Source organism: Octodon degus, unplaced genomic scaffold (genome assembly GCF_000260255.1).
Source record: "Octodon degus isolate 3935 unplaced genomic scaffold, OctDeg1.0 scaffold00349, whole genome shotgun sequence".
Classification (NCBI taxonomy): Eukaryota; Metazoa; Chordata; class Mammalia; order Rodentia; family Octodontidae; genus Octodon; species Octodon degus.
This window is the reverse complement of record NW_004524925.1, coordinates 111,836-130,902: the sequence shown is the minus strand read 5'-3', so window position 1 is coordinate 130,902 and position 19,067 is coordinate 111,836. Positions and strand designations below refer to the sequence as shown.

General features: G+C 41.6%; 2 protein-coding genes across 6 annotated transcripts in view; one reads left to right on the top strand and one right to left on the bottom strand.

The window, feature by feature from the left end:
* Wdr3 (WD repeat domain 3) overlaps window positions 1-8,565 on the bottom strand; it is a 60,593-nt gene extending 52,028 nt beyond the window's left edge. Inside the window, exons 1-5 of the mRNA XM_004648039.2 lie at window positions 8,536-8,565; window positions 5,603-5,805; window positions 4,552-4,761; window positions 2,451-2,569; window positions 99-177 (exon numbers count right to left, since the gene is read on the bottom strand). Coding sequence (XP_004648096.1) covers window positions 99-177; window positions 2,451-2,569; window positions 4,552-4,761; window positions 5,603-5,773 — 579 coding nt within the window. The 5' untranslated portion in view covers window positions 5,774-5,805; window positions 8,536-8,565. The remainder of the gene's footprint in view (window positions 1-98; window positions 178-2,450; window positions 2,570-4,551; window positions 4,762-5,602; window positions 5,806-8,535) is intronic.
* Window positions 8,566-8,635: 70 nt separating this feature from the next.
* The window catches only part of Gdap2 (ganglioside induced differentiation associated protein 2), a 47,305-nt gene continuing 36,873 nt past the window's right edge, over window positions 8,636-19,067 (top strand). For 2 of the 5 annotated variants that reach the window (XM_004648038.2, XM_023708318.1), the window contains exon 1: window positions 8,636-8,862. The gene's annotated coding sequence lies outside the window, so the exon portion shown is untranslated. Of the gene's footprint in view, window positions 8,863-8,949; window positions 9,075-19,067 lie in introns of those variants that run through there. The other 3 variants (XM_023708317.1, XM_023708319.1, XM_023708315.1) reach the window with 2 other exon arrangements.

The following is a 19,067-nucleotide window of genomic DNA, read 5'->3' as shown; positions in this document are numbered from 1 at the left end:
AATCGTTTTGTTTCTGAAGACAGCATATAATGAAAAGCCCTGAGGGCTGGAGAAGAAAATCATCTCTGTCTTGGGATTCCATGGCCTTCCACATATACCTCAGCTCGGTGGCCAGTCATTGTTTTGAAACAGTGCTGGGTATCCAGGTCCCACCACTTCACCATCGTGTCTTTTCCACTACAAGGAGAAACAGAGAAAGACAGATAAAAGCTTATTTATTAAGACTCATTACTGACAGGGAGATAAGAGACTCATTTGTTGCTTTTGAAAGGTGATATACTAAACAGCAGTAATGTCCATAGCTACTACTGTACCTACCTCCCTTCTGTGAGCAAAGCATCCTAACTCTTTTGGTGATGATAATGTAGGCATTTCTCCCGCAAGCACAAAAATGCTCTGAATTCTGGGTACTGAAGAACACAGAACTTGATATATCACCAAGAAGAGCTTGGCAACATGGTGTCTGCTTGGCAAGTGTGAGGTTCTGAGTTCGATTCTCGGTACAAAACACACTTGCTATATCATGCCCCCACCCATCATCTCCACTGTACCGTCTAAACATGGAACCTTCCTAGACTTCCCCTTTCCTTAGCTCCTGTGTCCAGGCAGTCTCCATGTCCTAACTAGGTCTACTCTATAAAGTCTCTAAATGTTGACTCCTTCTAATCCACGTCATTACAAAAACCTGAATTTAAGCCCCTCTGTCTGCGTTATGTTAACAGCTTCTCATCTGCTCTGTTTGTCTTATTGGTTTCTCTTCCTATTAAATACATCATTATTAGGTAATCTTCACTTTTAAAATTTATACCAGCTATCTGTAGAATCAAAGTCAGGCTGTTTGCCACTGTTCTCAATACCTATTAATCAGCTCGTAGTGCCCTTGTGCAATTTTCCCACCAATTTGTTCTCCTCTTCTTGTCTAGAGGCCTTTTTCTCTATCCCTTGATGAGTACAAATCTGACAATTGGATTTCATGACCACAGTGGAAAAAATCCTCCATCAAAAACCTGACTTACAAAGCTCATCCCCAAAGCCCACCTCACGGTGCCACTTCTTTCTCTTTACATTCCCTGTATTATATACATTTCCTGTTAGAAATTACAGAATCAGTCGCTCACAGCAACCATATTATGTGAACAACACACAAAATGTATCTGCATCCTATCTGGTGGAAACAAGTCTATCACTGAGGCAGCATATAACTTTCTATTTTTATTTTTTATGTATTTAGGACAGAGTCTACAGGGTCTACGGGGTCTCATACATACACAGACTGGACTTGTAGTGATCCTCCTGTTTTCAGCCTCCCAAGCAATGGAATTACAGGCGCACACCACTACGCGCAGTCTCCATCACCAGCTCAGCACACCCCGGGGATGGGGCTGGCACAGCACACTAGGGCTCGATTCCCAGTCCCTGCATCTGCCTAAGTAGGCGCTTTAACTTGCTGAGCTCTCTGGCTGGCCCTTGCACTATGACTTCTTATGCATCATTACCATGATTCTTCTATCGCCTGACATAGCTTGGCATCTCAGCCTTTCCTTGATGACCATTCCTTGAGAATAGTAATTATTCCATAGGAATTTTGATTTACAAAAAACGGCAACTGCAAATGATTAAGTTACAACTATTCAGATAGCCTATGGAGTATATTGCTCCTCAAACGGCACGGAAAATCAAACACCTGGTATTCGTATCTGCACAGTCCTCCATCTTCTGCTTTCCTAAATGTGTAGGGATAGAGCAGACACTTAATAAAAGGTATATTAAAGGCTAAGGAACCTGGAAAAAATATCAGAAGAAATAAATGACAAAAGTGACAAGGGAATTTAAAAAATGCCTCACCTAATTCTGCGTAGCTTTACGATGCTATGTAGAAGGGGAGGTATTACAGCTTGTATCTAGATGTACCCCAACCCACCCCCAAAGCTCTATGCAGTCATAGATGAGGCTTTTCAGAGGTGGCTGGATCTGGGGTGTGTGATGACCAAATCAGGCCAGTGACTGGCTTGGCGCCGTTCTGGGTGTGGACAATGGGAAGCCCCAGCCTGAGAGTGGGTGGCACTGCCCAAGGGTGGGTAGCCTGAGAGGAGGAGGCAGGCTGCGGCTGCTTGCTGCCTTCTGCCCCCAAGGAGCTGTTTCTGCTCCGAGGTGTGCTTTCTGTCATGCCCCCTGCCTGGAGGCAGCCACCAGTGGTCAGGAACACCTATAATTGGTGAGCTAAACAACCCTTTCCTCCTTTAACTCTGGGTGTCAAGGTATTTTGTCTCAGCAACAAGAAAAATTAAGACAGGGATGAGAGAAGGGCTCAGAAAGCAACTGAGGAAGCTAACATTAAGCATTAACACAGAAGGGAGAAAGGAGGGAAAAATGCAACAAATGTTCTCTTTCAAGTCCTCTCCTATGAATTTGCCTGAAAAAAAAGAACTTAAACCTTAATTTTGTTTTACCTAGTAACTAGCAGATTCTTTTCTCGCAGAAACAGGGCCTGTGTGATGGCATCCTTGTGCCCCTTCAATCGGTAGAGGCCACTCTCATTGATCACATCCCATACAATAACATCGGTATCCTAAGGGTGCAAAATAATACAGAAGGTAACTGTTTCTTTACCATAAAAGACCTGACTTGTCAGAAAATGAGATTGAATTATTATACAGGCAATCCACAGTCCTGGTGGAAAATTTAGAAAGCACACAAAAAGTAGAGGCATTATCCTTAATCCTCCATCTAGCAATCACCAGCAGATACTTTGTTTTTTGTTATTGCAGTCCAGATTGTTATTTTCCTATTAGAAATCAGAGATCATGCTACTTGTATCAGCTTATCACTCACTTTTTAAGTTCAGTATTTTTCCATTTCGCCATGACATTGTAGAGTACCTTCAATTTTCAATGCTCACATAATTATAATACCGATACATCATAATTTAAATTGGTTAAATTTGAGATACTTCGTTTCCAATTTTTTGCTACTATAAATATGCAGGAAAAAAACATTCTTATATATAATTGTATATGTATCTGGGTTAGAATACTAAAATGAGAAATTCTTAGGTTAACAGGTCTTTTTAAGTTTTTGATTTCTTCGATCTTCTCTGGGTTGTATCAAGCTACCATCAAAAACAGGATGACCAGCCAAGTCTGCCACTGGCTCAACTTTTGGTATCAACTCCAGTGCTATCTTTGAAGTCCTTTTCTACCTCAATAACAGATAATGCACATTTTCTAGTTTATTTAAATTATTACTTTTGCATCTGTAAGACTCTAATCTGAGACTCATTTTGGCATATGGAACCAGATAAAATTAATTAAAAATTATATCTTAAAACAGCTAGTTTTCTAAATACTATTTTATAAGTAGTATACCATTTTCATAATTATAAGAAATGCCACCTTAAAAATTTAATAATTAGCTAAATAAACTATGTTTCACAGATTTCTATTTCATTGTAATAATCTACTGTGTTACACTGGTACTAAATGCATCAATATAATTATCATCAAATGCATTTTATTTGTATTTATTTATTTATTTTTTGTATTTGGTAGAGGGTGTTATTACACAGCTTGGACTCACAGTGATCCTCCTGGCTCAGCCTCCCCAGCACTAGGATCACAGGGGTGCGCCACTACGCCCTGTCTCAGTGGCTGGCTCAGTGTGCCAAGGGGCGGGGCCGGCACAGCACGTGGTGGAGCGGATCGAACCCCAGTCCCAGTGATTGCCAGGCACACACTTAGTCTACTGAGCTATGGAGCCAGCCCTACAATGCATTTTAATATCTAAGATCTTCCTGTTACCATCTTTCTTTCCCCAAATTTGGTGTTTCCAATTCATCTGCTTTCCATAGATACTTTAAAATCATTTGGTTAAGTTCTAAATAACAAAAACTTTCAGATGTTTAAATTGCTTTAGATACACAAATTTAAAAACACTACCACTTTTCAGTATTTTGTCTTCCCATTCAAAAACACGGAATTGTATCATTACGAAAGTAGTTTATTACATTCTTCAGGAGCTTCACGGTATTTTCTGTTACTTAACATTTTATTGTGAATGGCATCCTTTGCACTTTACTTTCTGGCTCATAATTCTTGAGATACAAGAGCTATAAGTAAAAAGCTATCATATTTTCTTATTGTCAGTCTTTCTTACTTTCTTTCTCGTTTTACTGTTTTGCATGGCACTTCTACAATGACATCCTGTCATAGTTACCAGGCACCTCTTTGTCCTATTCCTCTATTTCATAGATTTTCATCAGAATATATGATAGGAAACCAAATAATCCTCTCAATTCAGACCCACCCACATCATATTATTTATACCAGCAACTAAGTGTTTTGTTTTTTTTTTTTGTGGAACCGGGGATTGAACTCAGATCCTTGCATTTGCCAGTCAAGTGCTTATCCTACTGAGCCATCTCCCCGGCCCAGCTAAGTGTTTTGAATGCTGAGACCCTTAGTTTCGTCCAATACTTCTGTGCACAATCTGCTTCAGCCTCAGCCTGAAGGCTCCTTTCATGTACCAGTCTGGGCACCTGTATCAAAGTCTCACCTTGGAGCCAGAAGCCAGTCTTCCTCCCAGATGATCATACTTCAAAGTAGTGATGGCTGCTTTGTGGCCATTGAAGGTCACATGTCCTTCCCCACTCAGAAGACTAAAGATTCGGATACACCCGTCCTCATAGCCTACGGCTAAGTGCAACCCATCTGGAGAAGGGCACAGGCAGGTGACTTCTTGTTTAAGACCTTGAAGGATGAGGATCTGAAATGCAAAGAATCAAAAACAGTCTGGGGAAGCCAAGCACATAACCAGGAGAAAAGTGTAGGAATAATCAGGACCGGTAAACTTGAGAACATCAGTAATTCCAAATCACTCTTACAATCCTTTTATGAGTCCTTTAATACAGGAATCATTACCTGTACAATCAAATACTCAAGGAAAGATAAGATTATTTTTCTCGAAGCGCTACAATGGCACAATACACGCAGGCAATAAAATAAACTACTAGCATGTTATCCTACGCCTGTTATCAAATGATTTTTCAAGGAAGGGTTGTAAAGCCGTCCTTACTTAACTAGGCCCCATTTCATGAGAAACTGCTTTGCACAGCATGGAGTTCTGCAGTGGTTCTGTCTCCAAGGTGCTCTGGGTGGCAACAGCATGAAATATCGCTGTCACACAGTTAATGGACGAGAATAAAATCCCAGTTTGGCAGAGGCGATGGGCTAGAGGAAGTCAGAAAGCCGAGAGGTAGCTTAACAACGCCTATGCTTCATCGTACTAGTAAGAAAGAGTCCATCAACAGGGTAACTACCTTTTTAAAATGTCTAATGTTTTATATCTCACTGTGAAAACCAGTAAAAAAAAAAAAAGAAAAAGAAATGGTAGGTAAAGTAGACTGATATCAAAAATAAAGTTAGGAATTTTGAGAATTTGGTGGAAAAAAATCCAGAAATCGATGCTCAGCTATCTAGAGCCAAAGAAAGATTTCTAAGGATACACCCACACAATGTTCAATGCGTGATAAACACACTGGAGTGCACTCATTTCTGTCTTTCCACCTTCAAGCACCCATAAATCAGCCCTGATGACTATGACTCACCTTCTCTCCTTTCCGTAAGTCCCAGATGAAAACATGTTCACAGGCTGGCGCTGCCACGTAACGGCCTTTCTCGCCACGAAGTGTCACAAAGACGATGTTCCCTTTCTGGCTGCCAATCAGGCCAAAGACTGCACTAGCCACGTAGCGCAGGTACTGCTTGGTGAGCCCCATGTCACGACGGCTGATACCACAGGTGAGGCAACCTGTGCACGTAAACAGAACTTAGCTCCTCTACACTGGTTGGCTAGGTTAGTGCACACCCACCTGTTGATCATGTAATTAAAAGCACGGAGCTTCTTAACCTTTCCTTACTCTGCACAAATCAATGACCTAAAATACCAGAACATCTTCATGTTTTAAAAATTCACCACTGCTTGTCATTTGTCAAGTTTCATGTCACTTCATATTTGTCAAATTTCAAATTGGTCAGACTGCTATAAACATCTTGTGGATATCTGTCATAAAAGCCCCAATGCAGCTGAACAATTGGTTGCTCATTGAATCGCCAACAGTTTTTGTACTGAGAATGGCACCATGAGACTGAACATATCAGTAAACGTTTATGGTAAACCTACTATTTAGACAAGTGCTTTGTAGACTTAAGAGATATGACATGGGTAAGAACAGCGACATTACGGCATTCTCCTGTCGAGCACAGTGCTTCTTAAACTGCAGTGTATGCCCACGTTCCCTGCAGGTCTTAATGGAAACACTGCTGGAAAGCAGCTTGCTTCATCTCCTGGTACTAGATTTGATTCAGTAGGTCCCGGGTGGGAACTAAAATTCTACATTTCATGCAAGCTCTCAAATGTTGCTGCTACTGTGGTTTCTGGTTCATACTGTGAAAATCAGTGGGGTGTTTTTTTGGTTTTTGTTTTTTTTTTTTGGCAGAACCGGGGATTGAACTCAGGCCCTTGTGCTTGCCAGACAAGTGCTTATTCTACGGAGCCATCGCCCCAGCCCCTGTCAAAATTATTGTTACATGGAGGTATAGCCTTTATTTCAAAATCAGAGTAACCAGTCACCACCTCCTGACAAACTAAAAGGACAGATATACTTGGGATCCTGTTTTTCAAAGATGTCATACTTCTGTATTATATCAAATTCCGGTTATGAATAGAAAGCACAAGAAGTGAAGGAAACAAACCAATCCTGTCTATTCTCATAGAAAGAGTGAAAAATATCACTCAAAACACACAACTTAAACAAGAATGCCAAAGTTACAGTTTTCCTTGTACAGTGTTTCTTTTTATTGGGTTTCTCCACTGGGTTGAACTCGATAGGTTTTCTCTCTGATTATAATCAACTTTAAAATATTCAATCCCAACTCATGCTAACATTCCCTGCTAATAATCACTGATGGGCCTCGATATTTTTCTCACAGGAACCATTCTAAAGGCAGTTAAAATTCAAGGAAGGTTAATATTAACACGGTGATAATGCTCTTAGTCTAGGACATCTGATTAATTTTTCAGTTTTCTTCTCCCAGTCTTGTAACTGTGCTTGTTTCTTCCATTAGTCTTTGGACATCTACCTTTGGACATCTGCTCCAGTATTTTCTGCAGAAAATTCACACATCATGCCTAGGCCCAGGGACTCTGATATCTCTATTTCTAGCCCTCTTCATCTACATAAATACTAATCATACAGCCCAAATACTTCCTATCCCTTTGAATACTTTACAGTAACATTTAACCTGTTTGCAGCGAAACCAACCTAACCTCCTAACCTCCTCTCACACTTTCTGGTGCTAAGATACAGAATCTCCTCAGCTATCTAGGCTCTATTAACCTTTAGCTCATTAATAAAATCACAGCATCCAAGGCTTATTGTACATAAGATACAGGAACTGATACATTACAGGCATCACAGTGCTTAGGATACTGTAAACATTAAGTATAAAAACACTCCACACAACAAGGGTATTTTTCTTATCTTCACAAAGATCCTAGATGATCCTAAGTCTTTCAGGCAGTCAACCCCAATGCCAGATTCGAATCCAGCCCATGTAACTCCAAAGCCTCTAAAATTGCTTCTTTGTTCTCTTGTACCTGTCAAGTCTACCTGTTGCTCTTTTGACTACTTTCAGTTCCAGCTCTTATCGCCGGGTTACTACATTAGATTTCCACCTAAGATCTCCACGTTTCTTCCTTAATCCTTTTCAAAACCACTGTCCTTACCGCAAGCCCTTCATAAAAGGGCTAAATCGCCTGTCAGTTTCTAGAAAGTCATCCCATCTATCCCTCTGTTTCTCAGATAACTTCTCCGCTCTCCCTAATCACCGTCCTTACCCTGTAACCCTGACTTCGGCGCGCTATTCTCTCGCCCATAACAACACGCATAAAATAACATCCACTCATCTATTTTAAGGTGTCGTTGTCTGAGAACCACGTCTTTACCAGCAAGCCCAGTTCTGCTGCGTTGTTGTCTCAGCCTTCACACCACTTCCCTTACAACCGGGCACTGGGCACTTCCGTTTCCCACGCACAGTTCTCTCCTTCTGCAGACAGTTTGCGACCTAATCCTCCAGACTCCACCATCACCGCTTCTAAATTCAAGGTCCCTCCAAACATGTCAGTTCCACAAGGCACGGATGCCCTGGACCGTGGTAACGGACCTGTCACACGTCCCTAAAGCAAGTCTTCGGTCAGGAGAACGCGCGGGGTTCCTGCACACCGCACACACTGCCGAGCATCCTCAGGCGACCCGGTCCACACGAACAATCGGCCCGGGGAGACACTGAGCTGCCTCCACCGACTGCAGTGGGGACCTCCGAGTCACCTGGGTTCCCAGGACCCTAGAAAAAGATCGCAAATATGCCCCGGCTCACTGCTGCCGACGCCACGAGGGTTCAGCCACGATCGGCCAAACCCACGAGGCGTAGCAGAACAGCAAACACGCTGGCCCGGGGGCTGCAGGCCTGCAGAACTCACCTGAGCTCCACGAGGTCCCGGCCGCTGGCCCCGCCCCTGGCCCCGCCCCTTCCGGGTTCGTTCCGCGAGCCTCTTCCGCCCGGTGTTCCCTTTGCCTTCGAGGAGGAAGTGACGACAGAGCCGAGCTTTGATTGGGCAGCGGTGGCCTGGAGCGGAAGCCGTGCCAGGCAGCCCGGAGCTTCTGCGGCTGGTCACGCCAGCCTCCTGGGACCGAGTGCTCTTAACCTCTGCGCTCCTGGTGAGCGCTGTCTGTATTTGTCTCTCGACCGCCTTCTACCAGGAGTTTAACCCGCCCTACCGCCGCCCGGATGGGATCGCCAGAGCGCTGTGAGAGGCGGGACGGGCCCAGAGGGCGGGGCGGGGCGGGGCGGGGCGGGGATGCGGCCGGCGGCTCACGGGACCCGGCCCGGGCGCGGGACGGGCGGGTTGGGTCGCGCTGTCACTTTTCTGGGGAATGATTCCGCCGCCTCTCTCACGGCCGCTAATTGGGTTTTCGCGGAGGTGGCGTCGGGGTCGCAGTCTCCACGAGGAGAGCGAGGGTAAACAGACCCGGGAGCGGGGACCGTGGCCGTAGCCGCGGCGGTGCGCGTCCTGGGACGCGCTGGAAATGGGGCGGTCAGGACCCCGGCCCGCGGGAGCTGCGAGGCGGAGCCCGGCGCTGCGGCCCCTGGGCTGGGCGTTGCGCGCGCCCGGGGCGGCGCGGGTGGAAGTGGGTACGTGCAGAGCGCAGGATGCTGAGGTGTCGGGGTCCCTGCAGTCCCGGGGGTGACACTGGTTAGGCTTTGTGTTTCCGCTCTCAGGCGAGCAGAGAGGGAAGTGGCCGGGCTGAGGACTCCCCGTTTGCTGAGTGAAATCTTGGGTGGTTCTTTGGCGAGGTGGGAAGTCTTGCGGCTTTCCCTGGTTTTATTCTTGGGCTGCACAGAAATTTTAGAAATGAGTTTTGATATCTATAACTGTGCAAAATTAAAGCTGGCCGATAGCTATATAAAAAAGTGAGATCCGGCCCTATCACTGAACAAGACGTTTGCATTCAACTAACTTATCTGGCTTCTTGTTTCTCAGACCTGTTCAGCAAATCTTCCTTATTCAAGAAAATGGGATAGTAGATAATACTTAAGATGAAACTGTACACCTATATCAACATAGATGCTCTGAAACAAGATTACTGTAGCTTGGATGAAAGAAAAGGGACAAACTTGCAACAGATTTATTTCAAGAAGTCTGGTAGGGTGGGGAGCATTTGGATGCTTGTGTGAGGTCATTTCTTACAGTATTGTGCCTCCCCTTAGGGAGAAAATGTGGTTCAGTGAAAAATGTTTGCGTTGGTCAGATTCATGAAGCTCCTTGGAGTTATCTCATTCAAAGAAAGTTTTTTTAAAAAACTAAACTCTAACTGGCATCAATGATAAATAATTTTATTTCATGAACGTGGATTCTTTCCTGTCTCTTTCAAATTCAGTAGAAGTGATGCCTCCTTTTCCATACTCATTTCAAGATTCCTCATCTATTAATGTGTTTAATTGTGGAATTTACTTGCCATCTGCCTTTTTTTTTTTCCGGGGATGGGGGCGGAATTGAACTCAGGCCCTTGCGCTTGCCAGGGAAGCGCTTGTTCCACTGAGCCATCTCCCCTGCCCAGCCTTGTTTTTTGAAACAAAATTTTGAACACGTGTTCATTTTTGTATGTCATGATTTTACATTTTGTTAAAAAATTAATACAATTAAAAATTGTGGGAAGCAACAATGACAGATGGAAAAATGAGTTTAGTAAGGATTGGTAACAACTATAATGCATCTTATAAAATGTATTATGTATTGTTTCAAGGACCTAACCCTACTTTGTTTTAAATTGTTGAACATATGAAAATTTAGAATTGAAACACAATTTAGTTGATTTAAATGTAAACTGCTGTTTCACTATTTTATTGGCACTTATATTTTGGGTGGTTTTGAATGATGATGTCATACAGTTGGCCTGTGTTCATTGATGAGGTTTGGAAATATTTTTGTTATATTGTGTTTGAAGTTCAGATTTTAAAAAAATTATTTGTATTCATTCATGTTTGCAGTACGTAATTATTTGTATTCATTCATGTTTGCTTTCATCCTGCACATAGAGTTGGGAGTTGGTTCATGCACATAACTTTTTTTAAGGTCCACCTCTTCTCTCCCTCCACTATCCCTTCATCTCTTGGTAGTTCACAGATTTGAGCGCTTCAATTGGTTTCTTCATCTGAGCAACTTATAAAAAAATCACTTTCCATTTGTAGATAATGAATGATTCTTAAGTATTATAGATTTGGTATTGTAATGGGAGTGGTGTGTAGAAATACTCTAATATACCTTGAACTGTTAAATATTGAAAGACAAAGAGTGGTTAAACTGTAACTTACACAAAAAAGTGAAATACTCTAGAACTGGTAATGATTAGAGGTCAGCTCTATGGACCCACTCTTTTGTAGTTATATCCAGGCCTGTCCAGTCAGTGTAATGATTTTGAAAGACAGGTAAACAAGTTACTGCTCATTTTTCTCTTTTAAGTGATGTTACTTTCTCTTTATCCACACAGAAGATTTCTTAAGAGAGTGATCTAAGACCGTGATCAAAGACCTGGTTCTGGACAATCTTGAGTAATATAACCTGATCTCCTAGGCAATCACATAGCTATTTCACTAAGCTATCTCACCATCCCCTAGAGATCTTCTTAAACTAAAAAGTGACAGGATTTGGGGGAGGGGAAGGATGGAAGCAACAGTGTAGTAAAAAAGTAGTACATTTATTTATAATTGAATTGTAGAAAATACAAAGTAAATTCTTTTCTTTTCCATTAAGGAACAAAACTGTATGGCCAAAGAAATAGATCTGATCCATTCTAGAATCTTCTGTATGTCTACTGTTGACTTTTTGATCACAAGACATTAAAACTTTCCAGGAGTCTGTTTTAACAAGGCTTAGTGGTGGATTGCGAAGTTGTTCAAAGTACAGGTCTGGTCAGTTGATTTTCGGTGGGCAGACTTGCTTCCCTTTCCATTAGCCAAATTATTTACTATGGCTGTCAATTACTGTAGCCTCCTTCCCTCTCTTGAGCCTTGTTTGCATTCTCTCTTATTGGATCTTAATCTAAGTCTAGGAATCCTCTCACATTTATTTGTAAATCTGTGCTAGTGTGAACTTAGGCACCCACATTTTTGTAGGCAGCAGAGTGATGTGATTCTTAAAGGCCTATGACCTCGAGAATGTAAAAAGCCATTGTTTTAAGATCAGGTGTGCCTATCCAGTTTGGGTTTGCGCCTCCTTTTTAAAAAATTTAAGTTCAATAAATCTTAGTTTTTAAAATTTCTTTATGAATGTGTTTTTTCAATATGTAATGATCACATTCATTTGGAGGAATTGGTTTATGTATATAAGATCTTGTTAGATCATTTTCCATCCCTTTACAATCCCTCTCTACTTGTAGTCTCCCCCATCCCTTTCCCTAATTCCAGGAATCCGCTTCCTCCTTTTGCAACTGCCAAGGTATGTATTTCTATTGCAGGAGGGAATCTTTGTCTGGTGAGAAAAATCAGTTTCTGTTTAGAGACTGATCTGCAAAATATTTCGTCCTTTGTTAAATGCTAAGACACTGTCAGTAAAATGCCATTAAGTTTTTTTGTACAGTAAGAGCTATGAGCATGATTTATTACTCATTTAGCACTCATTGTCTTGTGGGTCACAGTGCTTTGAAGAGTAGGGAAGGTGATCTAACAAGCTGTATGACAAAGATATGATTGGAGATATAAAAACTAGGAGAATATACCTCAGAGAAGATAATAGACTTTCAAGGAGGCAATGGTCCGTTGTAAATGTGACTGAAATTTGACTAACTTCAGAAGTTAATACTGACCTTGGAAGAGCAGACTTAACATTAGTTGAGAGCTGAAGCAAAACTGCTGTTGATTAAATAAATGGAAGAGGAAGCAAAACTATAACAGATTATTGTTAAAGAATTCAATGGTGAAAGGAAGGAGTTTGATATTTTAGAGAAGAAATAGAATAGGAAACGTTTTGGAGACTAGGTGAAACAACTAGGAACTATAAAAAAACTGAAGAGAGAATTGATGCAGTTGTATTATTTTAAAAAAGCTGATCAAGTAGGATGGAGTAAAATAGTTAAATTTAGGTCATTTGCTGGGCTTAGACACAGAGAGTGTAGTCTAATCTCACTTGGAAGTTGAAAAGGGTGAATGAAGATAGATTTTTAACTGGAAGAAAGTCAACTAAACTATGCTTTGTCTCTTCTCAGAAAAGGAGAGAATGAGACTGGTACAGGTTTCAATACCAGCTCTTTCTTGATTTTGATCACAGCATCCTAGTTATGATTGTGTTTACTAATTATGTTTCCTAGAATGTTTCCTCAGGCTGCTTATTGAGCCTCTGAGTCTGTATGTCTTAAATGTGAAAGGAGTTCTAATCTCTACTCTTACAAGATTTTTATAAGGACTAGAGATCCTATTTGTAACAGAATAAATACCTAGAATCCCTGCACTTCACAGTGCTCTTTTTGGGCTCTTCTGGTGTCTTTTTCCACCTCCAGCCTCTCACATTTACATTGTGTGTAAATCTCTTCTGTTGCTTTTGATATTGACTGACTTTCTAGAAGAGAATCTCTGCTTTTCCAACCTAAATAAGTTCACTTTATATTTTTTAGCAGATTTATCAATACTTTATGTATTCTGTGATTATACATTGTGTGATTTTCATGGCTTCAACTCTTCCACTAGAGTGACTAAACAGTAACCAAGCACCTAACAATACTGAGTGAATGAATGCCTGGGATGATGTAAGCAAAAGCATTCATTTCTCATTTTCTAGATAGAGGTCAGGAATTCACAAGTGGCTTAGTTGTATGGCTGGGTCAGCTGGGTCTAAAGTCATTTTAAAACCAACTGAGGGAGGATCGTCTTCCACTGTGATTGGCTCACATGGTGGCAGTTGACACTGGTGGCCCTCTCCATGGCCACATGAGTGTCCTCACCAAGGGGCTAGCTTTTTTAGAGCAGTTTTAAGAAACAGTAAGGGAGAAGTCACAAAGTCTTTTATGACACGTTTTTGGAGGAGTCATACACCATTATTTCTGCAGAATCCAATTGGTTAATTAGGCTAACCGCATTCATTAAGAGGCAGCTGCACACAGCGAGGATGCCAAGAGTTGGTGTCACTGAAGGATGTCCTAGAGACTGCCTACCAAGAAACTTTGTGGTAAGGGCCGGCCAAATAGCTCAGTGGATTAAAGTTTCTGCAAGCAGGCGCAGGGGTGGTTGCTGTATCGCTGGGCCTGCCATGCCAGCCCCACCCCCAGGGCCCATGAGACAGTGATTGAGACTGAGAGTGGTGGTGCACACCTGTAATTCCAGGTCTTAGTGTTGCAGGCAGCTGAGTTAGACAGAAATATGATAGGCAGTCAGACAGGACCAGGCCCTCAAGGAGACAAGATGGAAGACAAGGTGACTTTACAACTGGGAAGAGACAGACACTCCCATAAGGGCCACACCTCAAGACCAAGACAAAAAGAGGAAGCACAGCTACCTACTTCCCTAGGGATGGGCATTAGGGATTGATATTCTAAATCGTATCAATCAATTTGAAAGAGCCCAAATGAGTCACTAGCCCAACCCCCAACAGGGAGAGACCCTGTTCCATATTCATGCCCGCTTGCTACGTGACTCGCTTTCCCATTTGATACTGGATTTAATCAGTTTTACCTGAGCAATGATGCTTGCAATCCCATTGGTTGACCATAGTTTTGTCCCACCTCCTGCCCACCTAAGCCAATTCCCATTCTCTCTACTTTAGCCTCACATGGTTTTACGCTATACAAATCCCTGGAAGAGACAGCTGCCCCAGGAATCTACCCGCTGGGGCCCCCCTCCTGTCCCTCTCTCGGGATAGGAGCTTTCTTTCTCTCAATAAATATATTCTGCTCATAACCTCCGTTTGTTCCTAAAATTCATTCTTCGGTTTTAGAGAACACGAACTCATGCAGGTCAGGTCCAGAGATCGTTTTTCTCTATGTCATTTGGAGGTTCCCTATATGGTTTGGTGGTCACCCACCCGAGACCAGTTTTTCTACCTGTATCATTAGGAGGCTGTAAGCAGGCAGCTCACTATGAGTCCGATCTAGTACTGAGACCCTGAACACCCTGTAGACCCTTACCTAAAAATACAAAATTTAAAAAAGAAAAAAGAAACTGTAGAATCACAGAGTCCACCAGGAATAATTGAAATGTCTGCTGAATGTTGTGTACAGAGGGCACGGGTAATGGAGGAAAATATACATTGGTTTTGGCAGCACTTGGGTTTGCTGATTGTGTGACTTTTTTTTTGTTTTAGTGGGCGAGAACAGAATCAGAGAAAACAGATGTTGGGTTTATCTAGGGATTAACAAATCTCTTTACAAAGGAAGTCATCATGATTTTGAAATAGATATCTTAACTCAGCAATTTGTGTTTTTTTTTGTTTGGAGAACATTTAAGTCCTGACAGTGACGATTTTGGTTTCTGTCACAAGTATGATAAAACTTTATCCTAAGACTTGTGCAGAAATATCTTAAATTGACTCTGAAAGGTTGTAACAAATATCTTTTTTTTTTTTTTTTGCGAAACTGGGGATTGAACTCAGGCCCTTGCACTTGCCAGGGAAGCACTTATTCTACTGAGCCATCTTCCCAGCCCCACAAATAGCTTTCAGTGTCCTTTGTTTTTTTGTGCCAGACACTCTGCTATGTAGTTTGACACAGATTGTCATATTTAATCCTTATAGTAACCCTAAGAATTAATTAAACCTACTTTAGAAATAAACTCTGGCTTAGAGTCAAGCATAACACAACTATTGAGTCCTGGATCTAAACTCAGTCTTCTGATATCAGAACCCAAGCTCTTACATTGCACCATATTACTCCTGTCACATTATATATTGAATATGGAAATAGTCAATTCTTTACCTTAAAGTAGTAAAGGATCTAGATTCAGTGATTTTACCTATCACAGAATCAGGTAAGAACTACTAAACTTTAGGGTTTTTTTCCTTCTGTTTAATTTTTTGATGCATTTCAAAGGTTTTGTAAGTGGACGTTACTTAGAGTCAGAAAGACAAGTTACTTTAGCAGGGAATTTTGTTCTGAAAGCTAGCATTCAACTTATCAAACTTAAAACTAGGTATGAATTGTTGGGATTTTTCAAATACATTATTGACACAGGGAGAAAAACTGATCTGGGGTGAACGACCTTCACATGATAGGGAGAAAATGATCTCCCAACCTGAAAGGTATCTGGGACGAGCTCATGTTCTCTAAAACCAAAGAAGGAATTTTAGGAACAAATAGGTTATGAACAGAATATATTTATTGGGGAAAAGAAAGCTCCTGTCCAAGAGAGCGACAGGAAGGGGGCCGAACAGGTTGTCCCCAGGAAGCTGTCTCTTCCAGGGATTTTTATAGTGTAAAACCGTGCAGTAAAGTGGGTCTGAGGTGGTGCACAGCTTGGGAACTCCCTTAAGTGGGCATGAGGTGGAACAAAACTGTGGTCAACCCATGAGATTACAAGCACCTTTGCTCAGGTAAAACTGATTAAATCCTGTATCAAATGAGGAAGCAAGTCTAGTAGCAAGCAGGCATCAATACAGGACAAGGTCTCTTCCTGTTGGGGGTTCCGTTAGTGACTCATTTGGGCTCTTTCAAGGCATTGATACCTCTTTAGAATGTCAGTGCCTGATGCCCATCCCTAGGGAAGTATGTAGCTGTATTTCTTTCCTCTTTTGTCTTAAGGTGTGGCCCATATGAGAATGTCTGTTTCTTCCAAGTTGCAAAGTCACCTTGTCTTCCATCTTGTCTCCTTGAGGGCCTGTGACCCTGTCTGACTGCCTAATATTTCTATCTAATTCAGCTGCCTATAGCAGTATGGTTAAGAACTTTTCACATGAGTCATTGGCATCAAAAAAAAAAAAAATCCACCTATTTTTGAGATTATAAATTTCTTCAAAGCCTCATTTCACTGAGTCTGACTGAGCCACTTAACTGTGATGAGTATACCCTTCATCTCTTCTCTTTTCTGTTTGTGTGAATAATTGGAGTACATCAGTAAAACTTGTCATTATGTCCAGTTTCAAAGGCAGATTGGATGAACTAAATAAACATCAGCTAAATACTTCTTTGAAGGCTTACATTTAATGTGAGCGCTTCTTCTCAAGCACCCCTACTTTGAATATTTCTTCACTTTGTCTTAGGCTACCACACTTTCCTGGTTTTCCTTCCTTTCTAATCAGTGCTCCTGTGTCTGTTTCTGTCTTCTTTTTCTTATAAGCTCTAAATTTTGCTGAGGATTCATGCTTTGGAACTCTTTTCCTTGTCTGAACTTACTCTCTACGTTATCTTGTACAATTTGTGTAGCTTTGAATATCATCTGTATGCTGAGAGTTCCAGGTTTAAATATCTTTAGTTCAGCTTGTTCTCTTAGCTCTAACCTCATGTAGCTAGTTTTATGTTTGGCATAAGTACTGCACTGCATAATGATTGTCTCAAACTTAGCACACCCAGAAAGGGTAAGGGGGAAAAAAATCTTCAATATCACCGTACCCCGCAATTTACTCCAGTCTTCCTCTTCTCCATAATTAGCACTGCCACCCTCAGAATCAGTAAGTAATCTAGGAATCATCTTTGATTCTGCTCTTTTCCCTTACCTATATATATTATATCAACTCTTGTTGACGCTGCTTTAAAAAAGTACATTCTGAGGGCCCACCAGATAGATCCGCAGACCAAAGCACCTACTTAGGCAGGCCCAGGGACCAAGGTTTGATCCACCACATCACATGCCATGCAGGTCTCCCACCCCCCCACTGTGACAGCATCTGAAGCTGGGTGTGGCACACACCTGTAATCCTGGCACTTGGGAGGCTAAAAACAGGAGGATCACTAGGAGTGCTATCAGTGTTATGAGACCTTATAGATCTTGTACTAAATATATTTTAAAAAGTACATTCTAAACCTAACATTTCTCATCACCATTGTCTCAGTAGAGTTTGTTTTTCTCTACTGATCCACTTCTGCTCTTGCCCCCATCTTTATTTTATTGTATCTGGTAGATTTTTGAATACTAATTATATTTAGTTATTATTTTGATCAAGGACCTCTAGTAGCCTCCACTTATATTTACAGTAAGATCTAAATTGCTTAGCTTAGCTTACAAACTGTATCATCAGATCTGTCCCTGCTGGCCCACCTCCCCACCTGCTCCTCTACTTAGCACATGTCACTCTAGCCACATGGACCTCTTGGCTCTTGCTGTAGTACAGCACAGTCCTTCCTGCCCTTTTGGCTATTGCACTTGTATTCATTCAGCCCAAAACACTGCCAAGAACTTCTTGTTTTTTTCACTTTTCTTCTCTGTTCAGGTATCGTCACCTTTTCTCTTTTATTATTTTTTGCCTCCAGTCATTCTGTTAGATTCTTCTTTGCTTCTGTACCATGTCTTCTCCATTGACATTAGTCCTGGAGGGGAGAGACTTTCTCTTATTTATCATATAGCCCTCATGGCTGGAACAGTACTTAATATGTCATAGATGCTTATGAGAATTTATTGGATGAATGGATCTATTTTACAGAAAGTTATGGGATTTATTGGCAAATTGAATAATCGTTTTGCCTGCTGAAATTTCCCATTGATAAAGGAGAATGAAACTCCCAACCTGAAAGATATCTGAGATGAGTTCATGTTCTCTAAAACTGAAGAATGAATTTTCGGAACAATGGAAGTTAAGAGCAGAACTTATTTATTGAGGGAGAGAAAGCTTCTATCCAAGAGAGGGACAGAAGGAGACCCAAGTGGGTTGCCCAGGAATCTGCCATTTCTGGGGATTCTTACAGAACAAAACCATGAGCTGAGTCTAAGGTGGAAAACATGGGAACTCACTTAAGGTGGGACAAAACTGGTCGACCAATAAGATTACAAACACAATTGGTCAGGTGAAATTGATTAAATCCAGGACCAAATGGGAAAGTCAAGTAGCAAGGGACATGAATAGGGGCATCTCCTGTACCAGGTTAGGTTAGTGACTCTTCTGGCTTCCTCAAGATGATTATCAATCCCAGGCGCTTATCTTTAGACAGGTAAGCATTTGTTTGATCTTTGGTCTTGAAGTCTGGCCCACAGCAGAGTAGTCTTACCTCTCCCACAGTTGCAAGATATCTTGTTTTCCATCCTGGCTCCTTCAAGGGCTTCGCCCTGACTGCCTGTATTATTTCTGTCTAACTCAGCTGCCTACAGCATAACTATATCCTATAAATTGCCAGATTCAGTTTGGTATTCCTTTGAATGTTACCTCTTTAATCCGTGGGTCCTCTGCACTACTTGTTACTTAGTTGAAACATTTATTATTACCATTTGATCATAGTTACCAGCTCACTTCTCACAGTTCTCACTGTCTCAGTACATTCTCCACATTACATTATCAAACTGAGCTCTTTAAATTACACGTTGTGTGCCTTTGGATATCTTGCA